Source organism: Bos taurus, chromosome 21 (assembly GCF_002263795.3).
Source record: "Bos taurus isolate L1 Dominette 01449 registration number 42190680 breed Hereford chromosome 21, ARS-UCD2.0, whole genome shotgun sequence".
Lineage (NCBI taxonomy): Eukaryota > Metazoa > Chordata > Mammalia > Artiodactyla > Bovidae > Bos > Bos taurus.
Window position 1 is genome coordinate 22,106,297 of NC_037348.1, and position 27,598 is coordinate 22,133,894.

The 27,598-nt window shown below is 43.3% G+C and overlaps 1 protein-coding gene across 1 annotated transcript in view; it reads right to left on the reverse strand.

Moving 5' to 3' along the window:
* Positions 1–793: 793 nt before the first annotated feature.
* The window catches only part of IQGAP1 (IQ motif containing GTPase activating protein 1), a 107,078-nt gene continuing 80,273 nt past the window's right edge, over positions 794–27,598 (reverse strand). The window contains exons 20-38 of the mRNA XM_024982325.2: positions 26,965–27,048; positions 26,788–26,859; positions 26,622–26,691; positions 26,022–26,230; positions 24,794–24,949; positions 24,393–24,556; positions 23,001–23,225; positions 20,322–20,462; positions 20,147–20,231; positions 18,569–18,801; positions 17,625–17,757; positions 15,806–15,908; positions 15,001–15,136; positions 14,520–14,607; positions 12,283–12,495; positions 11,373–11,539; positions 9,259–9,381; positions 5,455–5,563; positions 794–3,088 (exon numbers count right to left, since the gene is read on the reverse strand). Of these exons, the coding sequence (XP_024838093.1) occupies positions 2,975–3,088; positions 5,455–5,563; positions 9,259–9,381; positions 11,373–11,539; positions 12,283–12,495; positions 14,520–14,607; positions 15,001–15,136; positions 15,806–15,908; positions 17,625–17,757; positions 18,569–18,801; positions 20,147–20,231; positions 20,322–20,462; positions 23,001–23,225; positions 24,393–24,556; positions 24,794–24,949; positions 26,022–26,230; positions 26,622–26,691; positions 26,788–26,859; positions 26,965–27,048 (2,625 nt within the window). The 3' untranslated portion in view covers positions 794–2,974. The remainder of the gene's footprint in view (positions 3,089–5,454; positions 5,564–9,258; positions 9,382–11,372; positions 11,540–12,282; positions 12,496–14,519; positions 14,608–15,000; positions 15,137–15,805; positions 15,909–17,624; positions 17,758–18,568; positions 18,802–20,146; positions 20,232–20,321; positions 20,463–23,000; positions 23,226–24,392; positions 24,557–24,793; positions 24,950–26,021; positions 26,231–26,621; positions 26,692–26,787; positions 26,860–26,964; positions 27,049–27,598) is intronic.

Below are 27,598 nucleotides of genomic sequence, written 5' to 3' on the forward strand. Positions count from 1 at the left end.
AGTGGGATCTTCCCAGACCAGGGATCGAACCTTAGTCTCCCGCATTGGCACACGGATTCTTTACTACTGAGCCACCAGGGAAGACCCTTTATTTCTAAGTACGGCTGCTCCTTGGGGTCTTATTTAAAAGGCAGCTATTTTCCCTCCCTTTTGCTGCTGTTTTCTTTTTCCATATCCAATGTCCCATAGTCTTTTCTGATTTGTAGGTAATGGAGAAGTCCCCGGAGCGACATGCTGTGACCTAGAGTGCTACTGCCATAAAACATTTAATGCTACTGTAATTTGAAATTTCCAGCCATTGGCTGATCAGAACTGACATTGAAATGTCCACCAATAATGATTCAAGAAAAATTGGATGATTTTTTTAAAAAATATTTATTTAGGCTGTGTTGGGTCTTAGTTGCACTCATGGACCTTAGATGTGGCGCGTGGGATCTGACCAGGGGTCTGAACCGGTGCCCCCTGCGTTGGGAGAGCAGTCTTAACCACTGGACCACCAGGGAACTCCCTGGATGGTTTTTTCATTTTAAAAAAGAACTAAGTGACATTATGCTAGTTCTCCACCTTGCCACACCCCCAATTCTTTTTATGCTGAGGCTACTTAAAGCATTTTATATTTAAAAAGGCTCACAAGTTAAAAAAATTGCTTTGAGATAGCTGATTTGTGTTTGTTCTTTCAAAAAGACTATGAAGGGGTTGTTTTCTGTTGTGGTTTTCAATTATTAAACTTCACTCTAGTTAACACTGTTCTGCAGGAACTGCTAACAATGAGACTGAGGAAAATCAACACAAAAACAAATGAATGACCTTTTATTTCATACAGAGATACAGAGGCAATTGTGTGGGGCAACAATCTGACGGGCAGTCCAAATTCTTGAGGGAGGAAATTCATGGTAAATGTCATGATGGCTGGTTGAAGAGAAGGTCAAAGGAGGAGAGAGTTGAGACAGAGACTGCTATGGCTAATAAATTAAAATTACAAAGAGCTACCAGGTTTTAATGCCACGACTTGACTTTGTCTGGGCATCCTCAATGCTGTGAACCCCGTAATTATGCACAGTTACCATCCAAACTCTCGAGGTGTAGTTTGTGCCATTTGTGTCAAGGGAACTATGCTCCTTACAGATCACTGAAAGATCATACTTCATTGAAGAGTTGTGAACTTTGCTCATTGTCTGTCATGGACGTGGCCTTTGGGGCCTGACATGAATCTGGGTTGAACATCATCTTTTAAGGTAAAACAGTTGACATTTTGGTTGGTCCCAGTTTTTGAGGCGATGCCACTTAGAGTGGTGTCTTCTTTTAATCTGAGGAAAATATTTACTAAAAAAATTGTCTTGCAAAACACAAGAAATGAGGTCAAGGTAGTGGAGACTCTTTCCGTGACACTCCACACCTCACCTCTTCACCTGTCTGTGGGCTGCCTGGGGTGTGTAGACTTGTACAGCTGCACCCGGGGACCTGACTCAGTAACAGTCTATCATGAAAAACACACTTCCAACACTTAACACCTGTAACTGGGACTCGTCACATGATTTGTTATCAATGAAAACAGTTTATTGGCTTTAAATATACATCAGTAAATTTTTAAATGTTAGTTTATGTTTTACGATAAAAGAACACTGAACCAAAACATCAGAGGAAATGAGGCTCAGTAGCATGATTTCAATATATTTTCCTGGATTAAAAAGACTGTTTTAAAAAAGTATATGACTTTTAATCTAAGAATGAAAGCTCCATGAGCTCAATGTTTAGCACTGAATTGTGACTAAATTTAAAAAACAGAGTTCATAAAATAAAGGCATAGTGTGGGCAGCAAGAGAAAAGACTTAAAAAAAGAGAGGGGGAGCAGATTTTAATATCACGTGTAACATCGCTTGGCTGCTTTTGTTTGGTTTTGTTTCAGTCTGTTTAAGGCAGGATAATCTCTCTGCAACCCTGAAGATAAACTCTAGTGTTTTAGCTATAAGAAAGTTTTAAGAGTTCAGATATACAGATAAGCCAATTAAAAAAAAACCCAAACCATTTTCTTACAGTATTCTAAAGACTTTTAAGCATTATATAAATCTTTAAAATTCCTATCACCCCCACTTTAAGAAATAAATCTACACTTTCATAAGGCGCTCTTAAGACATAAAACAGTTTTGAAAACAGTTACATTCTACACTAGGGATAACCCATTCCTTTGCCATAGGGATGGAGTGGATTGTTTGCCTGAAACTAGTCAATCTTTTGCACCAACAGAAACAAGCAGGTGTTCAGACCATTCTGAATTTACCTAAATAGCTTAATTTTAACAACGGGACTCTCTCATCCACTGATGAGAACTGCCCAAATTTAATGGTGAAATTTTAAAACAATATTCCTCTCTTTCTAGAAAATGCTTCCTTTGGACACAGAACAGAGACTTCTATTAGCTCCCGCCATAAAGGAAGACAGAATGGAAGACAACCAAAGCCTCCCCATATCCTTCAATTTTCCTGATGGAACAGTAAACATAAAGGAACTTCACTTTTAAGTGACAACCTAATAACTATGGATAATCTAACATTTTAACTATGTGTCTTCTAAGTATGCACGTTATTGGGCTAATGGCTTCCACTTCTAAACAGCAAGTATTCAAATCCCACCGTCCCTATTGCTAATAGAAACAAACACCAAAGCTTACACTATAGTAATGCAACCTCTAAGACTGTAACAACATGAGAGATTTCAGGACAGTTCCCACTCTTCCCTAACAGAAGAGAATGAAGGAACAAGATGGGTCAGACTGGGCCTGAAATACAATCTATGAAGAAAGGACGACCAATGTCCCAGTTGAGTGGGAGGAGTTAAACTTGTGAAGTTGGGGGCAATATTAGACTGAGGCAATGGTGTGGGCTGGGTCTTTGTTTTCGAGAAGTAAAGAACCTCTAGAAAGGCTGCCGCTGGGCACTCCTTTCTTCATCCTTCTGGGCTGGAAGCAAATGCTCTGTTACTTCTCGTAGAACTTCTTGTTGAGAAGGAAGATGAGGAGGTTGACGTTGACTTTAGCTCTGTCAAATAATTTCATGACAGCGACTCCTTCATACTGTAGCTGCAGCAGGTCCTGTTCAAAAAAAATATTCTGATGGTTAATCAAGTCCGTGGGACAAGAAAAGGAGGGACATGAGTAGGGAGGGATCCGGAAGGGACGAGGCCTGCCTTGTGCACCAGATGTGAGCTGGGGTGAGACACAAGTCCCCAGCTACGGAACTGCCTGCTGCGGCCCCGTTAGTCTAAGTGATATGTCGCCTGGAGAAGGTGACAGCGTTTCAATCCATGATGAGACATAATAACCCCTGAACACAAGATAAGGCCAGTAATGTCATCTCAACACTATCTATTAGAGTCTTCATTTCCTTTTCAAATGACAGAGCTTTCCTATCCTAAACGAGACGGGAAGACAGGACTAAATGTTTTTTACATTTACTATATGTTCCTCAATGTAGGAGCATGTTATACGATGTCTGTTTAAGTCCTGTCAGAAATCCTACCAGGAGTGATTATCTCAGATTTAGAGATGAGGCTGCTGAGGCTGGGGGATGGTAAATGACCTGCCCAACAGAACAGAGCTAGACGTGGTAAATCTGGATCTGACAGCTAAGCCCTGTTTCTCTACTACCCTCCACTGTTTAGAACAAACCGAGGAAATCAGAGTGGTCTCACACCCAAACTTTGGAAGACCGGTAATGAAACAGCAAGAATCAAAGGGCCTGAAGGTAGGACTTCTCAGTGATCCAGTGGTTAAAACTTCACCTTCCAAAGCAGGGGGTGTGGGTTCGATCCCTGGGTGGGGGCGACCAAGATCCCACATGCCACAGGGCCAAAAAAAACACACAGAAAACAGAAACAATACTGTAACAAATTCAATAAAGACTGCAAAAAAAATCTTTAAAAAAGAGAGGGGCTTGAAGGGACCCCAAAAGTTCAACCAATTCATCTTTTGGAAAAATCTTAGTGGCTCCAGTTGGACAAGGACCCTGGTGCATCACCTGAACTGTAACATCTTGCACCTGGCGGTCATTCCATAGCTAACGATTCTGTGCATGGAGTGATACGCTGAGGCAGGATGGGCAACCTACACAAATTTGGTGAAACTGAGGGAATAAGAGGCTCTTTTTTGTGTAAGGACTTGAGTTAGCTAGGTGCATCATAAAATCATTTCACATCTGTACAGTTAATGTGTTTTGAGGGTCTACTGGTCATTGAGAAGGAGACAGAGAAATACTACCTGTCCTTAAGGAGTCTGCAGTTTGGAAGTCGAGAGGAAAGTAAGTTGACGCCTGTAGTTAATAGGGGCTGGCTCTACAGGCTATGGAGGTGAAGGAGAAACTGACTGTGGTGTGGCTGATGGGGCAAGTTTTAGATGTGGTAACAACCTGAAACTCCTCAATGAATGACAGAGGAAGAAAGCGGGGGAAAACTCCCAACGAAGGGAGAGTGACATGTGCAAGAGCCCGAATTTCCTTTCAGGGAAAGGCCCCTGCCCAGCCTGACGGGGTGCAGCCAACTGAGGAATATTATAAGCTGGGTACCAACCATGGAGCACTGTGTGCACAGAACTAACGGAAGCTGGACGTTACCCAGGAGTCCTCTCAATGCCCTTACGTTTTTTAATGCAAAAAAAAAAAAAAAGAGAGAGAGAGAGAGAGATGTTTCAAAATAAAAATTAGGGATAGTTATGTTACAAAATGATTCACTGCAGAATTCTTGAATTTAAAAAGGGATTCAGAGGGGAATTCCCTGGTGGTCCAGCAGTTAGGACTTGGTACTTTTATTGCCCGGGGCCTAGGTTCAATTCCTGGTGGGGGAACTAAGATCCCAAAGCTGCATGGTGTGGCCAAAAGAGTCATATTGCATAACAGCTTCAGACTGGAAACCCAGGCCCATCATTTATTTTTTTCATTCTGATGTAACTCACGCTGTTTGTCTGCTATTTGTTCTGTGATCCCTATTTATTAACTTACACTCAGTAAAAAGTTGCTTTCTCTCAAAAAAAAAAAAAGTTCCCAAAATATAAAGTGAGATTCAGTTTACAAAAATGCAATTTACACACATCTTATCAGAAGTATACCTTTAAACCCCCTATATCAAATCAAAATGAGACGGGGGAAAAAGAGATTTCAAGCTACTGAAAAAGTTCATGATTTTGTACTGTCGAGATCTGTACCTAAGCATTTTATTCAAGTCCAAGGTGCCCGTTAATTTAGTGGCAACCCTAAGTGGAAGCTTCAGGTATGCTCTCTGGAGATTCATACGTCTGCAAAAGCTCACTAGCCCAAACAGACCAAATCAGACACTCAGAAGTCCTCAGCTCACTGCCAAGTGTGGCAGCTTTCCTCACACGGGTCTGCTTTTCTCCCCTTTCCTACCCTGACAAGGGCACAACTATCTCACACGCAGAGCTGTCAGTTTTACCCCGTGCAGACCCACCTGATAATGTAACATAAACGTCTCCATTTGAACTCCCATGAACTTGGCCTTCACTTCGAAGTCTCCAACTTCTTCTGTTGGACTGATTTCAAAGATGACGTTTTTAAACCTGTTTGAAACACAACATGAGGGTTTGATTTTTGTGTTCTCACATAAAAATATTCTGTGAAGTGTGGAAAGGAGATGAGCTCAGTGTTCAGCAATGAAAAGGGGGACAAAATAAAGGTGCAAAGTGCTTTCACAGGTGGGGATGTGTGTGATATTGATGCTGTAATTACCATCTGCTTTGGGATCTGGAGAGAAGGGTGGCAACCTCTCCTGGGAGAACGTGCTTCCCACGGAGAGAGGCACCGTGAGGAAGGACACAGTGACCTCTGAAGGGACGACGTCAGGAGTCATCCTGGCCTTCCATGTGGCCACTCCCGAAACGTGACAGTAAAGGGAGAATCAAGAGGAGATGGGGCTAGGAGCAGGAGGAAAAGACAGATGTCTGAAAACAAGCATGTCTGAGGACTGGAAATGGTACACAAACAAAGCAGGGGTCAGAACCAAAAGAACCAAGACAGCAGGTGTTCTGGAAGGAGTAGGTGCTATAGATGTAAACGGACTGAGTACTACTAAAGATAAACTGCTATTACTGAAAATATTTAAGGCACTACTCACTCGCAACATGTTACATGCCCAGGAGTTTTATGGCACCAGAAGGTGGGAGCAAGCTGTTCTCTAGGTGATCAAAGCGTGTCACCCCAGATTTCCAGAACTCAACTATGGAGCAAACTGATCTATCATAAACAGACCCGAGAACCATGGAGGATGCAAAAGAGGTCACTGAGAAGCTAGACGAGAGGTTACAGAGTCCACAGGCTAAAACACACGCGTTTTACTCAACAGGAGACTCTCATCGGTTTTATAAAGATGTTATTTTACGTAATAAGTAATTTTATTTTAACTGGTTTGGTTTGTCATCTGGTTTCTAAGTCTGTGGTAGCAAATTATTAAATAATGATAGGCACCTGAACAGTAAAAGGAAATAATGACAAAAAAGAAGGGAATAAATAATAAGTTATGAAACAGGTCTGAAAAACACATACAGTGCTAATCTAAAAAACAAACAAACAAACAAACCCAAAACACCAAGGTGCTCAATTGAAAAAATAATCAGAGAAAACAGATAATAAGCCATGTTTAAATACACACCCCCCCCCCAAAAACCTCAACTAGAATTCTAAAAAATGCAAAATTTAAAAGTGCTATCTTTTTTATTTATTAAGTCAAAAATATCAAAAATTGCTTTGTTATTCAATTATGGTAAAGAATTATTGAGGTAAGAGAGTTCCAGAAAAACATCTATTTCTGCTTTATTGACTATACCAAAGCCTTTGACTGTGTGGATCACAATAAACTGTGGAAAATTCTTAAAGAGATGGGAATACGAGATCACCTGACCTGCTTCTTGAGAAACCCATATGCAGGTCAGGAAGCAACAGTTAGAACTGGACATGGAACAACAGACTGGTTCCAAATAGGAAAAGGAGTATGTCAAGACTGTATATTGTCACCCTGCTTATTTAACTTATATGCAGAATACATCATGAGAAACGCTGGGCTGGAAGAAGCACAAGCTGGAATCAAGATTGCTGGGAGAAATATCAAGAACCTCAGATATGCAGATGACACCACCCTTACGGCAGAAAGTGAAGAGGAACTAAAAAGCCTCTTGATGAAAGTGAAAGAGGAGAGTGAAAAAGTTGGCTTAAAGCTCAACATTCAGAAAACGAAGATCGTGGCATCTGGTCCCATCACGTCATGGCAAATAGATGGGCAAATAGTGGAAACAGTGTCAGACTTTATTTTTCTGGGCTCCAAAATCACTACAGATGGTGATTGCAGCCATGAAATTAAAAGATGCTTACTCCTTGGAAGGAAAGTTATGACCAACCTAGATGGCATATTCAAAAGCAGACACGTTACTTTGCCAACAAAGGTCCATCTAGTCAAGGCTATGGTTTTTCCTGTGGTCATGTATGGATGCGAGAGTTGGACTGTGGAGAAGGCTGAGCGCGGAAGAATTGATGCTTTTGAAGTGTGGTGTTGGAGAAGACTCTTGAGAGTCCCTTGGGCTGCAAGGAGATCCAACCAGTCCATTCTGAAGGAGATCAGTCCTGGGATTTCTTTGGAAGGAATGATGCTAAAGCTGAAACTCCAGTACTTTGGCCACCTCATGTAAAGAGTTGACTCATTGGAAAAGACTCTGATGCTGGGAGGGATTGGGGGCAGGAGGAGAAGGGGACGACAGAGGATGAGATGGCTGGATGGCATCACCGACTCGATGGACGTGAGTCTGAGTGAACTCTGGGAGCTGGTGATGGACAGAGAGACCTGGCGTGCTGTGATTCATGGGGTCGTAAAGAATTGGACATGACTGAGCGACTGAACTGAACTGAAGTACTTTCGTACACATTTCGGACACTGTTTGAAAATATTTTGTAATATTAATACATGTGAGTTAAAAAATTTTTTTCAACTGCTATGGAAAATAGTATGGCAGTTCCTAAAAATATTAAAAATAGACTTTATCATATGATCCAGTAATTTCACTTCTAGGTATACATCAAAAAGAACTGACAGCAGGGTCTCAAGAGAGATTTGTACTTCCATGTTCAGTGTTACATTATTCACAACAGCAAAAAGATGGAAGCAACCCATATGTCCATCAAGGGACAAATGGATAAGCAAAATGTGGTTCACACATACAGTGAAAAGCGACTCAGGCTTAAAAAGGAAGAAAACCTGTCACAGGTTACAACCTGCATGAGCCCTGAGGACATCATGCTAACTGAAGAAAGTCAGACACAAAAAACAAGTATATTATTCCCCTTGTATGAGGCAACTAGGAGTCAGACTCATAGAATCAGAGAGGAGAATGCTGGTTTCCCAGGGCTGGGGGAAACGGGAAACGGGAGTTGTAATTTAATGGGTACAGTTTCAGTTTTCTAAGATGAAAAGGTTCTGGAGACGGGCTGCACAACAATGTGAATGCACTTAACGCTACTGAACCACACACTTAAAAGCCGTTCAAAGGGACCTCCCTGGCGGTCCACGGTTAAGTAAGACTCCAGCTTCCAATGCACGCAGCATGAATTCGATCCCTGGTTGAGGAACTAAGATCACACATGCCTCACAGTGTGGCCAAAAACTACTTAAAAAAAATAGTTAAGATGGTAAATTCTATGTTTTGTGTTTTTCACAATAAAAAAAATTATACACTGACCAGAAATTGCATTAGGCATCTATCATAAAATAAATACTCAGAGGTAGAATCAAAGATTACATTATAAAGGTGTCATTACATGTGTAATATTGTAAAAAGTAAAATCAACTTAAAATATTCTATAATAGGTAAATGGTTAAATTAAAACTATAGTATTAAAAATTATGTGGTCATTCAAACTATGTGAAAAATGCTCACAACATGTAATGAGGAAAAAGCTGGATACATGACTATAAACAGTATCATTCCAATTTATGTTAGAAAAAAAAAAGTAGGAAAGTGAGTAAATAACCTTTATGTGAATAGAGGCCTATTAGGGAACAGATACAAATACATTCCCTTCTATGAAAGACCAACTAACTCTGGGTATTAGGCCAAATTCTGCATATAACTGATTAATTAATCAATTACAAACACACATAAAATATAATAATGATTATCCAGATAAGAGAAAGTCAATAAGATAAAGCTATGACAAACACAGAAACAAAAATAATCAATATATAAAATAAAGTTAAAAAGTAAATACTCACTGATTCACTTGCAGGTCCTCAATTTCCAAAAGAACTCCTTTTTCATGCAGTCTTGCTGCCGTGTATTTTAGAGAGATCTTTTTGCTTTTCTTCCCTTTCATTTCCCTAGGCTTTTTGGAGACCCTGTAAAGACCACATTATGTCACTTTCTATAAGTTACTATCTACTGTGAATCTCTGTTGGTCACTCAAGGATATGAGGTTGGAAAACAAACTTCCCAAACCCAAGCGTAAGTAACAAAGCAATTCTAAAATGGCAAATGAATGCGAGGATTTCTACTTCAGGGAACTATACTGAAGGGAATCCCACAGGAGTCACTCTTAGCCCCCTTGGCTATGAAGAAGAAAAAAAAAATACCTTAGAATGTGTAATTTTTAAAAAAGTTTAAGTCAGCATAGCAACACAGAGGAATGGGAACAAGGAAAAAGAAACAGATGTTAGCAGGCCACTGGGATAATCAAGGCAAGAAGCGGTAAGAAAAGTAAGCTAGGGAGGAACTGAGACGAACGAGAACAGGATCTGGGACTCTCGAGGGAGGGCTCTCAAGAAATGGGACAGAAAAGCTGGTAGTTGTATAAAAAGTAATAATCCCTACAGCTGGCAACTGAGTATCTATCAAAATCACAACTACATAACATTTTGAAGCTGGCAATTACATTTCTAGAAATTTATCTTAAAAAAATATGCCTACATTTGCAAAATGATATATGCACAAGAGGCTATTTGTTAACAGAATTTTTTATAATAAGTAACTGGAAACAACGTCAATGTCTGTGATGGAGAACTGACTCAGCGGTTACTTTATTCCACAGTGGAATACCATGCAGCCGTTAAAAAGGAAATGAGAGCCTAGCTCTGTCTGCTTAGAAGGCCTGAAACAATAATGGCTCTGGCAATGAGCACATCTAGTCCCTAGATTTCGGTTTCTAAATACCATTCTTCATTAAAAGGAACAAAGGATGTTTGGAAAAATAGCTGATTCCAAGCCTGGAGAGGGGAAAATACAAACTGAACCAGAAACATCTTATGTCACAAAGTCAAGAGCTGCTCAGAGAATGACAGGGACATTTCAGAAGGATAGAGGCACCAACTCCGTGGGCTCAGCTACGTGAATCTGATTTTTACCCCTTCACGTCAGCCCTGCCTTACTTTGGGAAGTCTTCAGGGAGGGAGAGAAAAGACACAGATGGGAAGAGTAAGCAGGCTAGGGAGAGGGGAAGCTGATGGGCTAAACACAGTGCATCGATTGACAGCTGAAAGGTACATGGGTGCTTATGGTTCTGTTCATAGATTTTTCTGGGGTTTGAAAAGTCTCAAAATGAAAAGTTGGGAGTAAATAATAAATAGCCTTCTAGCAAGCAGAACCTATGCTTAATCACTTCACCTCTATGGATTTTCAATTTCCCTCCCTGAAAAATGGGCAGACTGATGGTTTGTGGCCAGCACCAAGGAGGCTGCATCAGTTCTTCCTTGGAAGCTGAGAAAAAATCATGGTCTGGGAGCCTGTGCTCAGGAAGTACTGAGGCCAAGGAATTTAACTATTTATATTAATATTGTTTCTTAAGTGAGTTTTGAGGCACATCCTGGTTTAGGGGCCACTAAATGACCCCTTTACAAGGTTCTTTAATTTCTAGGGCTGAGAAAATACTTTGGAGCACAGGATGTTTAGAAAGAAGCATCCTTGAAACCCTCCACACATTATTTATTTACACCATACCATAACAAATGGAGGGCTTCCTGGGTGGCTCAGTGGTAAAGAACCTGCCTGCCAATGCAGGAGATGTAAGAGACTTGGGTTCGATCCTTGGGTCGGGAAAATCCCCTGGTGAAGGAAATGGCAACCCATTACGGTATCTTTGCCTGGGAAATCCCATGGAAAGAGGAACCTGGCAGGCTACAGTCCATGGGGTCACAAAAATTGGACACGACTGAAGTGACTTAGCACGCACGCACACATAATAAATGGAACTAGGAAATTACAAACGGTTAGAAGCCAAACAAAGGACTAATGCAATAAACAGATCCAGTGTGTTGTCAGTAAAAAGCGCCAATGTCACTCACTTTAGTTGCCTCTGCATCTTCCCCTGACATTGATTCATTATAAAAATACTCACTTGCCCTTGCTGGCTAAGTTATCCAGGCAGGTCTTGATATAGCTTTTATAGTAGTCCACCTGCTCTCCATAAAAGGTGGCCTTAGAGTTCAGGGCAGCGTATGTCTGCTGCAGTTTCACCAGCTCAGCCTTCCTCCTCTGTCGGTATCTCCGCTGATTCCGAATATCCTGAGACATAATTATTAAAATCACAAAAATAATGATGTCATGTGCTTCTCGAACCATTAACACTAGAATCTGGCAGTGTTTAACTCGGCCTTGCTTGACCACATGTTCATCATAGGCAGCAGTTTTATGCTCAAAAATTAACAAAGAAATTCAGACCTTATCCATTTTCCCCCCATCTCTATTTTCTAGAGGCAGGGAAAATGGGTTACTTTCACAGACAGTCTCAGAATCAACTTGCAAAGCTTGTTTATACATCTTAAATATGTTGTCAGGAGAGGGAGAAAAAAATAATTTTAATATAACAAGTACCAAGCTGCGAGGTGTGTGTGGTGTGCCTTTAGTGCAACAGCAGAGGAGGCATAAATTCCTTGGCCTGCACCAGAGCCCCTTACTTGAGAAGACTCACACAAATCTAGGATGTGATAATCGATCTGAAGCGAATTTCTATTGCACAGGTATCATTAAAAAGAGCCAGAGGGATTCTTTAAGGTCAAAAGACAAACTGAGACACAGGAAACTCTAATCAGGCTGTTCCTCCTACTGATTTAGGCCATGGAATAAGCCATGGGAGGGCAGGCTGGGACCTTATGCTGGAAGGGCCAGAAGCGATTCCCGGGAGGAGAGGACCTGAATCGGCCCGTGAACTAAAGGTATGTTGCCCCTGGAACAGCTACCGTGTCCCCACAAGCCTCTGAGACAGCTTTCAACACGGCCAGGCCACTGCTGTCCCCTAAATGCCATACCCTGGCGATGTCATTGATCAGCTCCTGGTATCTGTTCTTTGGGTCTACGGTGCCGAGCTCTGTGAGCTTCTTCAAGCCTGACTGGATCTTCTCCTTCTTCTCTTGAAGACTGAGGCTGCTGTCTTCCTTTATGGTTTTGGACTTCTTCATCTTGTCCGGAGTTTTGGCGTCACGGATGGCGCGTCTCTGCATGGCCCGCTGATGCTCTGCTTCCTACAGCAAGAAAGAGGATGTCGTGGAGGGCCTCCACCCTAACCCACACCGGAGCCTATACAGCTCACACACTCTATTCTAGAAACAGAGGGTAACAAATTTATAGCCCCCGTCCCCCAGCCCAACACGAGACAAACTGCATGAAGCAGAGGCCGTTCTCCTTTCATCTAGAAGAGAAACACCTATGAAGCTAGATGTTGGCGTCTTTTTTTTTTATGTTGACCATTAAAAAAATCCTTATTGAACCTGTCACAATATGGTTTCAGTTTTTTGGCTGTGAGGCGTGCAGGATCTTAGCTCCCTGACCAGGGACTGAACCTATACCCTCTGTATTGGAAGGCGAAGTCTTAACGACTGGGCTGTCAGGGAAGTCCCAAGATGCTGGCTTCTTTCCTGGACTCCGAAGTTTAATCAGGAGATTGAACTCTACTGCATGCAAAATCCCTTACTCTTTACCTATCGCATGTGGGATATGGAAACCATTTACTTTTACTTGAAACCTGGCGTGATGAATGTGACAGTCACACCAATGCAATGCCAGTGGGGGTTAATGTTTTATTCCCCCACCTCGTCACAGCTGGATCACCTTCAAGCCTGCCCTCTGCTTTCAAACGTGCTGCAAATGCCAGCGAAGAGACCCTTCTTGTATCTGGTATTTCTCCTGGTCACCAACCAACGTCTGTCTGTTGTGTTCCCACCCAACAAACGATCCACACCCGCCTTCCCCTTCTTTCAGCACTGTCCTCAAAGTCTGGCTATCATCACCAGTTCTCGTTACCATTCCTCTCACCCCAAATCCAGTGCCTTCTCTTAGCTGTTGCCTTGCTCATCTTCTCTGCACACCTTCCTTGTCCTAGCAAGGGCTGGTGCCTCCAAAGGACCCAGGGTCCTTTCTTTATGACTGTTCTCTCTCAAAACCTCAATGATCACCTCTATGCTGATAGATCCTAGCATGTGGCTAAGGTTCTGGGACCCTATTTTGAATTGTTTATACTATGGATGTTTATACTCAGAAAGGTTGTGATTTTTCCCAACCTGGAGCAATTCCTTTCCCAATATTCCCTTTTCTTCTAATATCAAAACTACTGCTTATCATGTGATATAAAGAGCATGAACTGGAGTCAAGACAGAACCACATCCAAGTTTGGTTCTGCTACTGTAAGCAAATGATCGTGGGCAAGTTATTTAACCTCAAGGGGGTCTCAGTTTTGTCATCTGTGAATGAGGAACCTTGGTTCAAGCCCCACACCTTCCTGATGCTTTGCTCCTCACTGGCCCCTTTCTTAATTTTTATTATTTTTAGGGTCAAGACCATGGTGAATTTTCAGTGGTTTTCTAATTGTTTCAGTTTATATGTCACATATATCAAAATGTATCATGAGTTCACAGAACTCAGGAGCCATATTCTACTCTTCTCTCCTAACTACCAAGGCATTTAGCAGAATTCTAACTATAGGACTTCCCTGGCGGTCCAGTGGTTAAGAATCCACCTGCCAATGCAGAAGACATGAGTTCCATCCCTGGTCTGGGAAGATCCCACATGCTTCGGGGCGACTAAGCCCATGCTCCAGAACTACGGAAGCCCTCATGCCCCACCGCCTGTGCTCTGCAACAAGAGAAGCCACTGCAGTCAGAAGCCCATGCTCACGGCAAACAGAGAAAGCCCTCATATAGCAACAAAGACCCAGCACAGCCAAAAAATAAAACAATAAAATTTTTTAAAATTTTAGAAATACAATATTCAATAAATTTCTGGGCAGACTCACTGATTCTGTTTCAGGTTAAATTAAAGCACACAAACAGACTGTGTGCAAGTGCCAGTGAGCTCTGTGCCCTAGAAACATCTACCTCTGGATTTAGGGACCAACAGCTTTCTCAGGAAGCCCCGAATGCTGCCATCTGCAGACACATGCAGGCCCACCTCCCAGTGACCGCCTCTCGCCATCTGTGTCACCCCTGTCACATGCCCCCCACAGGAGCACCTGTCCATCTAATTACGGTACACGATAACCCCCAAACTTTACCTGTTCACTGGTGGCTGGTGTTTCTAGGATTTCAGTCAAGGTCTCTCCCGGCTGGAACCGGATGACATCCACAATTAAGCGTTTTGTGCTGAAAGGAGATTCAGGAGACATCTGAACATTAGCACCTGTCCTGCTTCCTCTTGAAGGGACCTCAGCAGGAGCAGAACAAACACCACCTCCCAGAGTCCCACTGGGCAGCCCTAACACAGGTACTCGAAGCCCCAGGATCACTCCTGCAGCTATGACAGAGTGGGCACTAAGGTCAGGATCTCAGAGATGCAAATTCATTTCAGCATCTCATTAGCAAATAAGGCAGGTAAGTTCTGTGCCAACTATACTACAGGAGATGACCAGAATTGTATTGGGCTTAAATGGCCAAGGTCATTTTAGGTATGAACAAGTGGACTCATTCAGCAAGACCAAGGGACAGGCGTGATTACTGGGTTACAGTCACTCCACTCCTCCTCCTTTCAATCCTCACTTCAGTAAGATGGTCCGAGCATCCATTTCTGCATTCTCATCTCCAGGCACATCGAACTTATTGGTCAGTGTGAGAGACACTTCCGTCTTAGCCAGTGCCTCCTTATTTGGGTCATTTAAATTGCCAGCACCTTCTCCTAAAGTTTTGGAAGGGTAGGAAAAATAAATCAATATAATAAAGAGAAAAGACATTGGAGAATAGATGATAATTCAAATAAAAGAAAATGCAAGTTTAAGAAGACAGTTGAACCAGCCAATATGTACCTTGTGGCAAGGATACCCTTTAGTGAGAAAAAAAATATTATGCCAAATGATTAAGACAAAGGATCCCTAATAAAATAATAAATGTTTGACAAATCAACATTGTAATATTTCTCTCTCAAAATATCCTGTTCATTTCCTTTATAGGACTTATCATTTCTAGTTACATGATTATACGTATTGTTCCTGCTGTTCAGTTGCTAAGTTGTGTCTGACTTGTTGTGACTCCACAGACTGCAGCAGGCCAGGCCTCCCTGTCCCTCACCATCTCCCAGAGTTTGTCCAAGTTCATGTCCAATGAATTGGTGATGCCACCCAACCATCTCATCCTCAGATATGTATTATATCTGAGCATTTATAATATGCATTATATTTGAGTCCATTATCCACTGGACTTCAGTTCCTAACAGATGGGGATGGCACCTCATTTCTTCCCTGATGTGTAATTGGAGCACGAACAGCGTGGAGACAGATGAGGAGACAATCACAGCACTCCTGCCACGCTCCCCATCTCCAGCTTCCAGGCAGTTACGTTGGAACCTTACCTATCAGGGACTCGATGGTGGGCACCTCGCCGAGGTCGTCCAGCAGCTCGTGGATCGGATCATTGTGCTCCGGGGCAATGGCATCCTGGTGGTCTAACAGGAGCTGCAGCCACACATCCAAGGGTCAATTCCATTCACACACTCAACCCACCATCCCCCAGCCCCACCCACACCACCTAACAGCACAAAAGAGGTTAGATAACAAAACTCCTGTGTTTTCAAGAACTGACAAGTTAATCCTCAACAGACTGACCCAAATAAACAACATGACACATAGAGCAACATGCTGGCCTGTGATGTATGAAGAAGAAATACTGGTACTCTCTCAGTCAGTCAGTCAGTTCAGTCACTCAGTCGTGTTCGACTCTTTGCGACCCTATGAATCGCAGCACGCCAGGCCTCCCTGTCCATCACCAACTCCCGGAGTTCACTCAGACTCACGTCCATCGAGTCAGTGATGCCATCCAGCCATCTCATCCTCTGTCGTCCCCTTCTCCTCCTGCCCCCAATCCCTCCCAGCATCAGAGTCTTTTCCAATGAGTCAACTCTTTGCATGAGGTGGCCAAAGTACTGGAGTTTCAGCTTTAGCATCATTCCTTCCAAAGAAATCCCAGGACTGATCTCCTTCAGAATGGACTGGTTGGATCTCCTTGCAGTCCAAGGGACTCTCAAGAGTCTTCTCCAACACCACACTTCAAAAGCATCAATTCTTCGGCACTCAGCCTTCTTCATAGACCAACTCTCACATCCATACATGACCACAGGAAAAACCATAGCCTTGACTAGACGGACCTTTGTTGGCAAAGTAATGTCTCTGCTTTTGAATATGCCATCTAGGTTGGTCATAACTTTCCTTCCAAGGAGTAAGTGTCTTTTAATTTCATGGCTGCAGTCACCATCTGCAGTGATTTTGGAGCCCCCAAAAATAAAGTCTAACACTGTTTCCACTGTTTCCCATCTCAGTACCAGCTATAAAGGATTTAAATGCACCATACAGAAGAAAACTAGCTTCACTGGTGGCTCAGACGGTAAAGCATTTGCCTGCAATGCAGGAGACCCGGGTTCGATCCCTGGGTTGGGAAGATCCTCTGGAGAAGGAAATGGCAATCCACTCCAGTACTGTTGCCTGGAAAATCCCATGGACAAAGGAGCCTGGTAGGCTAAAGTCCATGGGGTCGCAAAGAGTCAGACATGACTGAGCGACTTTACTACAGAAGAAAGAACAAGGAAGCTCACAGACTTCAATACTCAAGTTATCAATGTGATCTACAACCAGTTCAAATGACTCATACTCATGCTTTCGCGTAAAGCTTCTGGTATATAATATCTTTTAATTCAGAGAAAAGTGCATCAGATCAACATTATTATTAATTCAGGGACATTCGCCAAATCCTACATGGTGATGTCGTCAAAAATGACAATCACTGAAATTTCATTTTACTTCCTCATTTCATGTTCTATATGCCCCCAAAGGGGAAAAGGAATGAATTGTAAAAACAGTATTTTATCCAGTCACTATATCAGGGGTCACAACAGAAATTCTGAAGCCCACCCACGGGGCTTCTGATTCAGCTGGCCTGAGGTGGGGTTCCGGAAATTTCGTTTTTAAAAGCCAGCCCAGATGATATTGACACAGGTGGCCTGGGGATCACTTGGAGAAAGTTAAGAAAAATAAGCAAAGGAAGATAAGAAACAAGGCAGATGTAATGTCAGTAAGATCTAAGGATGGGGAGGTATCTGGCGTCCAGAGACAGTGGGCAGCAGCCAGAGAAGGCAATTAAGACAGAGCAATGGAATTACGTCACTGAAGAATACTTACCGTGTGGGTGTTGATGATCTCGCCGATGGAGATGTAGATCACTGGCTTGGTGAGGGTCACTAAATCGGAGTATTCATCCACATTAAACTTATCCTGAAGCTCTGGGACATCACAAGCAGTTTGGAAAAACCGTCTGAAAATAAACATAGGAGCCGGGCCCCGACAAGTACCACGCGTTTAAGAAGCTGATGAAGGAAGGACACCCCACAAACCCTTAGAACGGTGAGTTCAAACAGAAGCCAGGCAAGACGGTTGACTCGAGAGAAACCACAGCATGTCCATTGTGCCTGACAGCCCTGGGACGTTGGTGCTCTTTCCACTTTATTCTAGTTCTGCCCACAAGAACCGCTCAACCGTAATTTAAGACGGTTCTCAAACACCAGTTGTTGTTAGTGGACCCAACTCTCGAAGACAACGCCCTGAACTCACGACTCAGTGATTAACTTACAAATACTAAAAGTGCTCTCCAATTCTTCTCTGACTGCAAAGTAACACATGCCTATGTAGACATTATGTTTATGTTAAGTATTGTCTATTTCATAGGAACACATTTTACTTTTTAAAAATATTTTTTAAATATTATTTTTCATTTCTATTTTGGCTCTGTTGGGTCTTTGCTGCTGCTCACAGGCTTTCTCTCAGTGCGGGACATGTGCTTAGTTGCTCCACGGCATGTGAAATCTTTCCAGACCAGGGATCCAACCCATGTCCCCTGCACTGGCGGGCGGATTCTCAATCACTGGACCACCAGGGAAGTCCAGAACACATTTTAATAGCTCGCATATGTTCCTCATCATCATCTGGAGCTCTGAGCGCATCAGGCACGTATCCTACGGTACTGTGGTCCAGGGAATTCTGGGTGTGGTATTTCATCTCGTTTTTACCCTTAAGAGTTAGAAACACGCCCACAGAGTCTTTTATGTACCTCATCCCTTTCTCCTTACCTGAATTTCTGGTAGGACTGGGAGAGGTATTCATTAATAATGCTCAAATGAGCGTTATCTCCCAGGAACATCTTATTGGAAGCTGCGTGCTGGAGCATCTTGGCAATGGACCCGAGATTGCGACGTTGGTCTGTGGTGAGCTGGCCTCCTGCCGACAGGTCAATGATGTCAAAGGCATCAGGAGCAACAATGGCTGGATTCATGTATCGGTAGTAAAGCAAGTTGCCAATAATCTGGGAACAAAGGAAAAAGAAATGGGTGTTAAAAGCCACTTCAACAAGTAAGCCACAAATGACTTTGCTAACAAAACCAGAATATGTGGCCTTGTGGGGGGAGGGGGGGGGACACACTCTACACACACACACACACACACCCCTTTTCTCAAGGCCTGAAACTAAAATGACCAAATCCCTCAACTGGATGCAGAAAAAAAAAAGAAAATGAGAACAGAATTGAAAATCACTACAATGAAAGAACAGATTCTGAAGGTAAAAATGGTAGACATGAAGTCTGTTATCGAGCATTTTAGGGCATTCTTTGTCCACATATCACGGCAGCAGATAAAGCCGTGTCAGCCACATGTACTTTTCATTACCATGGAGGTGGGCACTCATTCTAAGAAGCTAAAACAAATCCTTGAACATGACCTAGCGTCATCTGTCCAACCCCCACCATCCTCATGCTGCAGACATCAAAGGCAGACAAGTTAATGTCTCTGAAATCAAAGCCACTCAACACATATCTCTTCTACAGAAGAATTCAAAGACAGTCAAAGCATTTCCCCTGGAGTTGCATTCAGAAAAAAAGAAAATGAATTCACCTGAACAGAAAGTCTAGAATCGAGGCCTCACTGTAGGAAAGCAGAGAGCTAGGAGAGAAGAAAAAAGCGTTCAGATTAAGGAAAAAAAAAAAAGAGGGAGCACAGCTGAGTAAGAAAGAGTCATCAGCAACAGCCTTAGCGCAAACTGTGCTTGCTACCATTCATCTGGCCACCAGCAGAGGGAGCAAGTCTTCAGCAAAAAGACAGGACTCAAAGAAATGCTATCTCAAGACAGAAAAATCCATCTTCTCCACTTGGTTGATAGCCATGTGCCATTCAAACAACATAGGAACTATACAGGAACTAAAAGAGGTATCACTTACTGTTTACAATCACTTTCAAAACCTCAGGCTCAATGGCAAGCTACTAACAAAATCTATGCTAAGGTCCTTATTACTAAAGGTCTAAGGAGGGGAACAGCTACCCACTCCAGTATTCTGGCCTAGAGAATTCCATGGACTGTATAGTTCATGGGGTTGCAAAGAGCTGGACACGACTGAGAGACTTTCACCTTTACTTTTCATTTTCAAGGTCAGGCTTAGTCCTGGAGAAGGAAATGGCAACCCGCTCCAGTATTCTCGCCTGGAGAATCCCATGGACAGAGACCAGCAGGCCAGTCCATGGGTTCTCACAGGGGCAGTCACAACTAAGCGACTAAAACAAACAAAGTGAAGGTCGAAGGCCAGGCTTGGTCTGGGCACTTTTCCCTCCAAGGGCTATTATCGGAAGGGAAAGAACGTGCCAGCTTTTGGTCTTACCTTCAACAGCTCATCCTCACCAGCATCAGGGAACTTCTCGTGTAAGGAGTCCTTCAGCACTTTGGCAATGAAGCGCATCCCGTAGCTGTAGGGTAGACAAAACTTGGTGAGAAGGACTGGGAGCTGGAGGCCACTAGTGCTGGGCTCTAAGGGGGCCACAGCGGGCGACACTCACGGGATTTTGTCCACAGAGCTGATGATGGCTGCCAGGAACTTGTCAGTCACAGCCCGCATGTTCCGGATGGAATTGTCTAGCCGAGTCCTGACTTCCTCATGAGAGAGGGCCTGTTCTGGGGTCACGTCATAGGGCAGTTTGCTGGGAAAGCAAAAATTACCCCCAAGTATGTTAGACCATAACTTCATGGCAAATAGAAGGGGAAAAAGTAGAAGCAGTGACAGATTTTCCTTTCTTGGACAAAGGTCCATCTAGTCAACACTATGGTTCTTCCAGTAGTCATGTACAGATGTGAGAGTTGGACCATAAAGAAGGCTGAGTGCCAAAAAACTGATGCTTTCTAACTGTGGTGTTGAAGACTCTTGAGAGTCCCTTGGACAGCAAGGAGATCCAACCAGTCCATCCTAAAGGAAATCAACCCTGAATATACATTAGAAGGACTAATGCTGCGGCTCCAATACTTCAGCCATCTGATGCAAAGAGCCAACTCATGAAAAGACCCTGATGCTGGGAAAGATTGAGGGGAAGAGAAGAAGGGGGCAACAGAGGATGAGAGTTGGATGGCATCACCGACTCAATGGACACGAGTCTGAGCAAGCTCCGGGAGATAGCAGAGGACAGGTGTGCTGCAGTCCACGGGGTTGCAGAGTCAGACATGACTTAGCAAATGAACAACAGCAGCATGCTAGACCAACAGCCTGAGGCGAGGCTGTGTCTTTCATAAGCAGAATGACCCAGAGAGACCAGGTAACTTTGTTATGCTCACAGAGCTGGTCAACGGTGGGGCCGGAACTGGGGCTCAGGTTTTCAGCTGTGACTTTGGAGCCTAGATCTATGTGCCAGGCACTGCGATAGGCATTTGGGATCAAAGTGCTAGAGACATGATAGCTTCCCGAGTTCCTCACGATTTGTACGTGTGGGAGAGACACACACGTAAGTATCTGTAAACACATCGTGCAACAATAAGAAGCTGACCGGAAGTCTTACAATGCTACAGAGAAGAGGCTTCTACTCAGATTGGAGGAATCGAGAAGACGTCCATAAGGAAGGAACATATGAACTCAGAAAAATGGGAGAAAAAAAAAGTCTTCTAGGAAAGAAGATCAAAAGGAGGTATGAGGAGGAGAGATGAGAACATTAAAATAAATAGAGGCCAGGTCATGGAAGGCCCTGTGTGTATTGCTAAGTCTGGACTTTCCCAGAAGCCAGGGAGAGCCATTTAAGGGACAGGAGATCTGAATTTTGAAGATTACCCCCCGAGAACCTCATGTATGATCTAACCCTGCTGCTGCTACTGCTGCTGCTAAGTCGCTTCAGTCGTGTCCGACTCTGTGCGACCCCATAGACAGCAGCCCACCAGGCTCCCCTGTCCCTGGGATTCTCCAGGCAAGAACACTGGAGTAGGTTGCCATTTCCTTCTCCAATGCATGAGAGTGAAAAATGAAAGTGAAGTCGCTCAGTTGTGTCCGATTCTTAGCAACCCCATGGACTGTAGCCCACCAGGCTCCTCCATCCATGGGATTCTCCAGGCAAGAGTACTGGAGTGGGGTGCCATTGCCTTCTCCGATGATCTAACCCTACTCTACACCAAATGAGAGACCCACTGCAGATCACGCTGCTCACATCTCTAGCCCTCACCCAAGCTAGATAAAATCAGAAACATTTTGGCTCTCTGAGCTGTATTCCCCAGCATTTCCCATATTCTGGTGACAAATTCCTGCTCTGGATGTATTAACGTAGGTGTTAAACTATGGCCCAGGCACAGAAGTCTCCTGGATTATGGTAATTTAGTTGGCCTAACTTGCAGTGTTCCAGGGCAGCTCATCATTTGCCCACAGCATCTCCTGTTCCCTCTCACAGAACATAGATATCTCACTCAGATCCAGGTGTCTCTTCCCACCTAACCCCATTTCTGCGATGCCTGTGTCCTTCCAGTCCTAGGCTCTCTGAGCTCCTTTCATCTGCCAACATTTGCACAGGAAGACTCTGCACTCGGCAGGGCCCATCACATCCTCCAGCCTCTGCCACGTGACGCTCACCCACTCAGAGAGGCTCTCATCAACCACTCTAAGTTAGCTCCCACGTGTATGCTTCATCACAGCTCCCTACAAAACTACAAAACTTCACAAAACTCCTCTCAGCTTGCAACTTCATTTCTATGTACCTGTCTCATCTCTCCAAACTATGAACAGAGGGCAGGGAGTGTGTTGGTTTCAGTCATTATTGTATGTCTCATCTGTTATTGTATTTTTTTGTTTGTTTGTTTAATGTAGACCATTTTTTTAAGTCTTCATTGAATTTGTTTCAATATTGCTTCTGTTTTATGTTTTGTTCTGGCTGAGAGGCATGTGGGATCTCAGCTCCCCAACAAGAGATTACCCACACTCCACCCCACTTAGAAAGTGAAGTCTTAACCACTGAACCGCCACGGAAGTCCCCAATATCGTATTGCTATATGTGCATTTAACCCACTGTCTGGCACTTAGGAAGTACTCTATAAATATTTGCTAAATAAGTGAAGAAATTACCAACTTACCAACTCAACTACTTAAAGAAGAGGTTTCTATGGAAAAACTATTTGAACAATTACTAACTTTCAAATCAAAAAAATATTAACTGCTTAAAAAGAGAGAGAAAATACTAAGAGCATGAAAGAAACAGGGGCTGTGATGATCATACCTCGCCTCTCCTGTCTGGGACTCCATCTGGTTAACCCAAGACTTGTAAATATCCACGGGGTCAGTTTTGATGTTGAGGGTCTTGTCATCCATGATCTCCTTCACCACTGGAGCCAAGATCTGTCTGAGCGCGTTCTGGCCCCGGGCGCCACGGTTGAAACTCACAACCATCTTAATAACTGTTGGATTTCCTGTCACAATCTCTTGAATCTGATCTACTTTCGACCTGTAAAACACAAGAAACAAGTTCAATTCAAACTAATCACGAATCTACCAACTTTCAGATCCTTCCTACTTAAAGACTCCATCTCCTTAAAAACAGAAGTAGCTGGAAAGAGGTGGGTACATGCTTTCTCTAGAAACTTTCCCGATTCTCATCTGAATACAGAACCTGCCTGCTGCTGCAAACTCTTATCATGGGAACATGATCGGGTCTCTTATTAGCTAAAGATGGGAAAGTTTTCTGTTTGGATCAGTTTTTTAACAATTCTATCTTAATACAGAATGTTTCTAAAATTACTGGCAAATAAAATGTCTTATTCTATCATCTCCCCAGAAACAGCAACACTTTATATTAGTGTTTATATCAGTTCATTAGCATATTAGTTTTATCTTGTGTATACATGATTAGTTTATATTGGGTGTAGTACACATAGCATGAAAAAGTGAAAGTGAAACTGTTAATGGCTCAGTCATGTCTAACTCTTGTGATCCCACGGTCTGTAGCCCAACAGGCTTCTCTGTCCATGGGATTTTCCAGGTAAGAATACTGGAGTGGGTTGCCATTCCTTTCTCCAGAGGATCTTCACGACCCAGGGATCAAACCCAGGTCTCCCACATTGCAGGCAGAATCTTTACCATCTGAGCCCCCAGGGAAGACCAATTAATTACATGTATACCACATATATACACATATATGTGGTATACATGTAATTAATCAGTACTTTTAGTATAATTAGCTTGCATTAGTGTATAACATATATTGCTGTTGTGGTTTAATCCCTAAGTCGTGTCCGAATCTTTGCAACCCTATCGATTGCAGCCCATCAGGCTCCTCCGTCCATGGGATTTCCCAGGCAAGAATACTGGAGCGGACTGCCATTTCCTTCTGCAGTTCTATCCTTGGATCAGAAAGACCCAAGGATAGAACCCACATCTCCTGCGTTGGGAGGTGGTTCTTTATAGCTGAGCCACCAGGGAAGTTCTATACTATATATTATTATGTTATATAAAAAACAGATGCTTCTTTAAAGTATTTCACACATATCACAGTGTGGAGAAAAGGCACAGACAGGCCTCAATCTCTAACTGGTAGCATCTGGCCTGAATCTCTAACTGGTAGCATCTGTGATGGAGTGGAGGGGTTCCCAGCCCTGCAGAAATCTGTCCCTACTTGATCTCCTCCTGCAGGGCTGTCTTGAAGAGCCGCAGGAGCAGGTACTCCTCACGCTGATTGGAGGCATAGTTGTAGAGAGTGAAGATCACAGAGTCCATGAACTTGGTGGACTTGTTCTGGGGCATCTGAAAGATTAGCTTCGCCAGGTAGGTGGGGTTGGTCTGAAACATAAACCAAGGGATAAGTGATTTCCATGTAACGTGAAGGCTGGCACAAATATTCAAGACTTTTCAGCTTGAAGGATCAGGATGTCCCTGAATAATAAAAGAAAAATAAGACAAGCCCTTTGCTCACCCCTCAGTGGAAATCAGAAAGACTTCCACAGAGATCCATGCATAAGGTTTTCTTGAGAAAAAAGTTAACTAAATTTTACAGTACTGATTCCAGGAGCCACTCACCTGCAGTAAATAAAATAAGTGTTGATACGCTTCCAATTTCTCTCTCTTCTCCTTGCTCAAAGCCTTCAGACCTCCCTTCTGTTTATTTAGCATCATCATATCAGACAACTGTTCCTTATTTTTTTTGGTAAGTTTTTTACTGTGGGAAACCACATCCTGTAAACAAACAAATATATACATAAATCAAAACGCTTTCAAAGATGCAACTCTGGGCATTACGGACAGGTTTTTAGCACCTAAAAACTTTCATGAAGGTCTACTGCACTGGCAGATCCCATTACATATCTTAGAATCACTTCCATCTGCTGTTGCTGTTTTAGTCACTCAGTCGTGTTTGACTCTTTGTGACCCCATGGACTGCAGCCCACCAGGCTCCTCTGTCCATGGGATTCTCCAGGCAAGAATACTGGACTGGGTTGACACGCCCTCCTCCAGGGGATCTTCCCAACCCAGGAATCGAACTCCCATCTCCTGCTTGGCAGGCTGATTCTTTACCACTAAGACACCTGGTAAGCCCTTGGAATCACTACATTGAATCCTATTTTCAGTATCAATCAAATCTATTCCTACTCAAATCTACTTATAAAGAACCTAATCCTAAAAATGTCCATTGATTCAGGAAACCAGCTTCTAGGAGTCTACCTTACAAAGTCTTATATACAATAAAAGCTACAAACACTGAAACATTAACTGCAGTATTATTCTGTAATAAAAAAGTTGAAAATGCCAAACAGTCTGGAAAAAGATGTGACTCAGACTACTTCCTGATCAACTATTACACTGCCATTAAAAATATTTGTGATGATATCATATAAAATGTATCTTATCCTCTATATTAAATAAAAATGTAGGATACAAAATGATTGTTAGAGCAGTAGAATTATGGGATGATTTTTATCTATGCTTTTCTATTTTTAAAAAATACTTATTTGGCTGCCCAGGTCTTAGCTGTGGCAAGCAGACTTGTAGTTGTGCCATGTGGGATCTACTTCCCTGACCCGGGATGGAATCCCGGCCCACTGCACTGCAAGCACAGTCTTAGCCACTGGATGGATAAGACTTCTCTGTGTAAAGCTATATGATCAAATAATTTCATTTCTTATATAACATAAAAGAAAACGTACAGCATTCACTGAGAAGAAAGCCAGCCCTGTAAGGCATAAAGGGGGGGAGGCAGACGTGTCAAGCAGGACAGTGCTCCAAGGCCCTGGCTGGCACTGGACCATACCTGCAGTGTAATTTTATTTTTCACCAGCAGTCCGATTTTGATATCCATGAGATTGAGGTCATTCTCCAGCTGCTGGTTAGAACGGATAAGGGTAATAACCTCTTCCCGCATCTTCATAAGATCGAGCTCCTCCTGAAAATCCTGGTCGCTTTGGTCGAGCAGGTGGACGAATTTCCGGACCACAATCATAGGCGGATCCTCGGCGTTGACTGACAGAGAGAAAGCATGTGTCAGATGAGGAATGGCATTCAGAAGAAGTTCTGTGTCTTGGAAAGCATCAGCATTGTCTTATATTTTAAAAAGAAAACAAAAGCAGCTCTATTCACACGTAAGACATTCGTTTATTTTTGAGATGTGCAGAGACAACCACCAAGTGCAATCTTCCTGGTCATGCTATTGCTGTGTTGTTATGTGGAAGGCAGATACAGCAAGCAGCAAGACACCAAGCCCTGGGTTAGCAAAGGAGCTTCAGTCACAAGCAGCACCCTGCCCCCCAAGCCTTGCCTGCAGGACAAGAAAAGAGATCCGTGGAGAATACCCAGAACCCGATGGCTCTCAGCCACTGCCTCAACTCTTCTCTGCTGAGCCACAGTTACTCACTGAGAGTCTTGTAGTCATCACGAGCTTTGTTTGCCCGGATAAAAGCCTGGATTTTGATAATGTCATTTATCTAAGGGACACAAAAGAAGATATTTCTCAATTCATCTGTCCACTGCAAACACAGCAAAATCGATTCTATGGGTGCTTCTCTCCCAGGGGTACTCACATGATCTCGGAAATACTGCAGGCGTTCTCTATAGCGCTTTCTAGCTTGGTGCATCCTTGCCAGAGACTGGATCTGTGGAGAAGGAGAGGGGGTCCCAGAAATGAGAAGAGCCCTTCATCTCCACACATGTCACGCTCGCGTGCCATGCTGACGAGAAACCCCGCCCGGGATACGTACCTTTATAACTTCATCTTTGTGGGAGCGCAGGTAAGCCAAGCGGTCTTGGTATGCCTTCTTCTGCTTGTATCCTCTCCACTGAGACTGAAATCCAAATGTTACAGAATATGCATCATTTCCCAAGGGTCATAGGAAGTTAAAAAAATCTCCCCCAAGACCAATTCGTGATACAGCTTTAAAAAGGACCACGCCCACCTGTGATAGGGGAAGGAGAGACTGGGCTGCACCTCCATCAGGAGAGCACCTGGCCAACTTCCACCTGTTGGAGGTGAGCACAGCGCTGGGCACTTTTCAAAGGGCATCCACACAGATGCTGACACTGGCTCCTCACAACCAATTGGTGAGGAAGGTAAGATAAACATTAGCATCTGCATTTACAGAGGAGGACACAAACTCAGAGAAGAGGCTCGCCACCACCTGACAGTGCTGGAGTCGTAACTCCTAACCCAGAATTCTTTCCGAGCTTCCCTATCACTGAAGCAAAATCAGAGTTGCTTCTCTCCATATTCAAATCTCACGTAAAGGAATAGTCTTAGGAGACGGTGAGGTGCCGAGAAGAACTGCCACTGAGCTGGACAAATGCCACTGAATACCATTAAGCACACGCTGATTATGTGGCAGTAGAGAAAGGGAT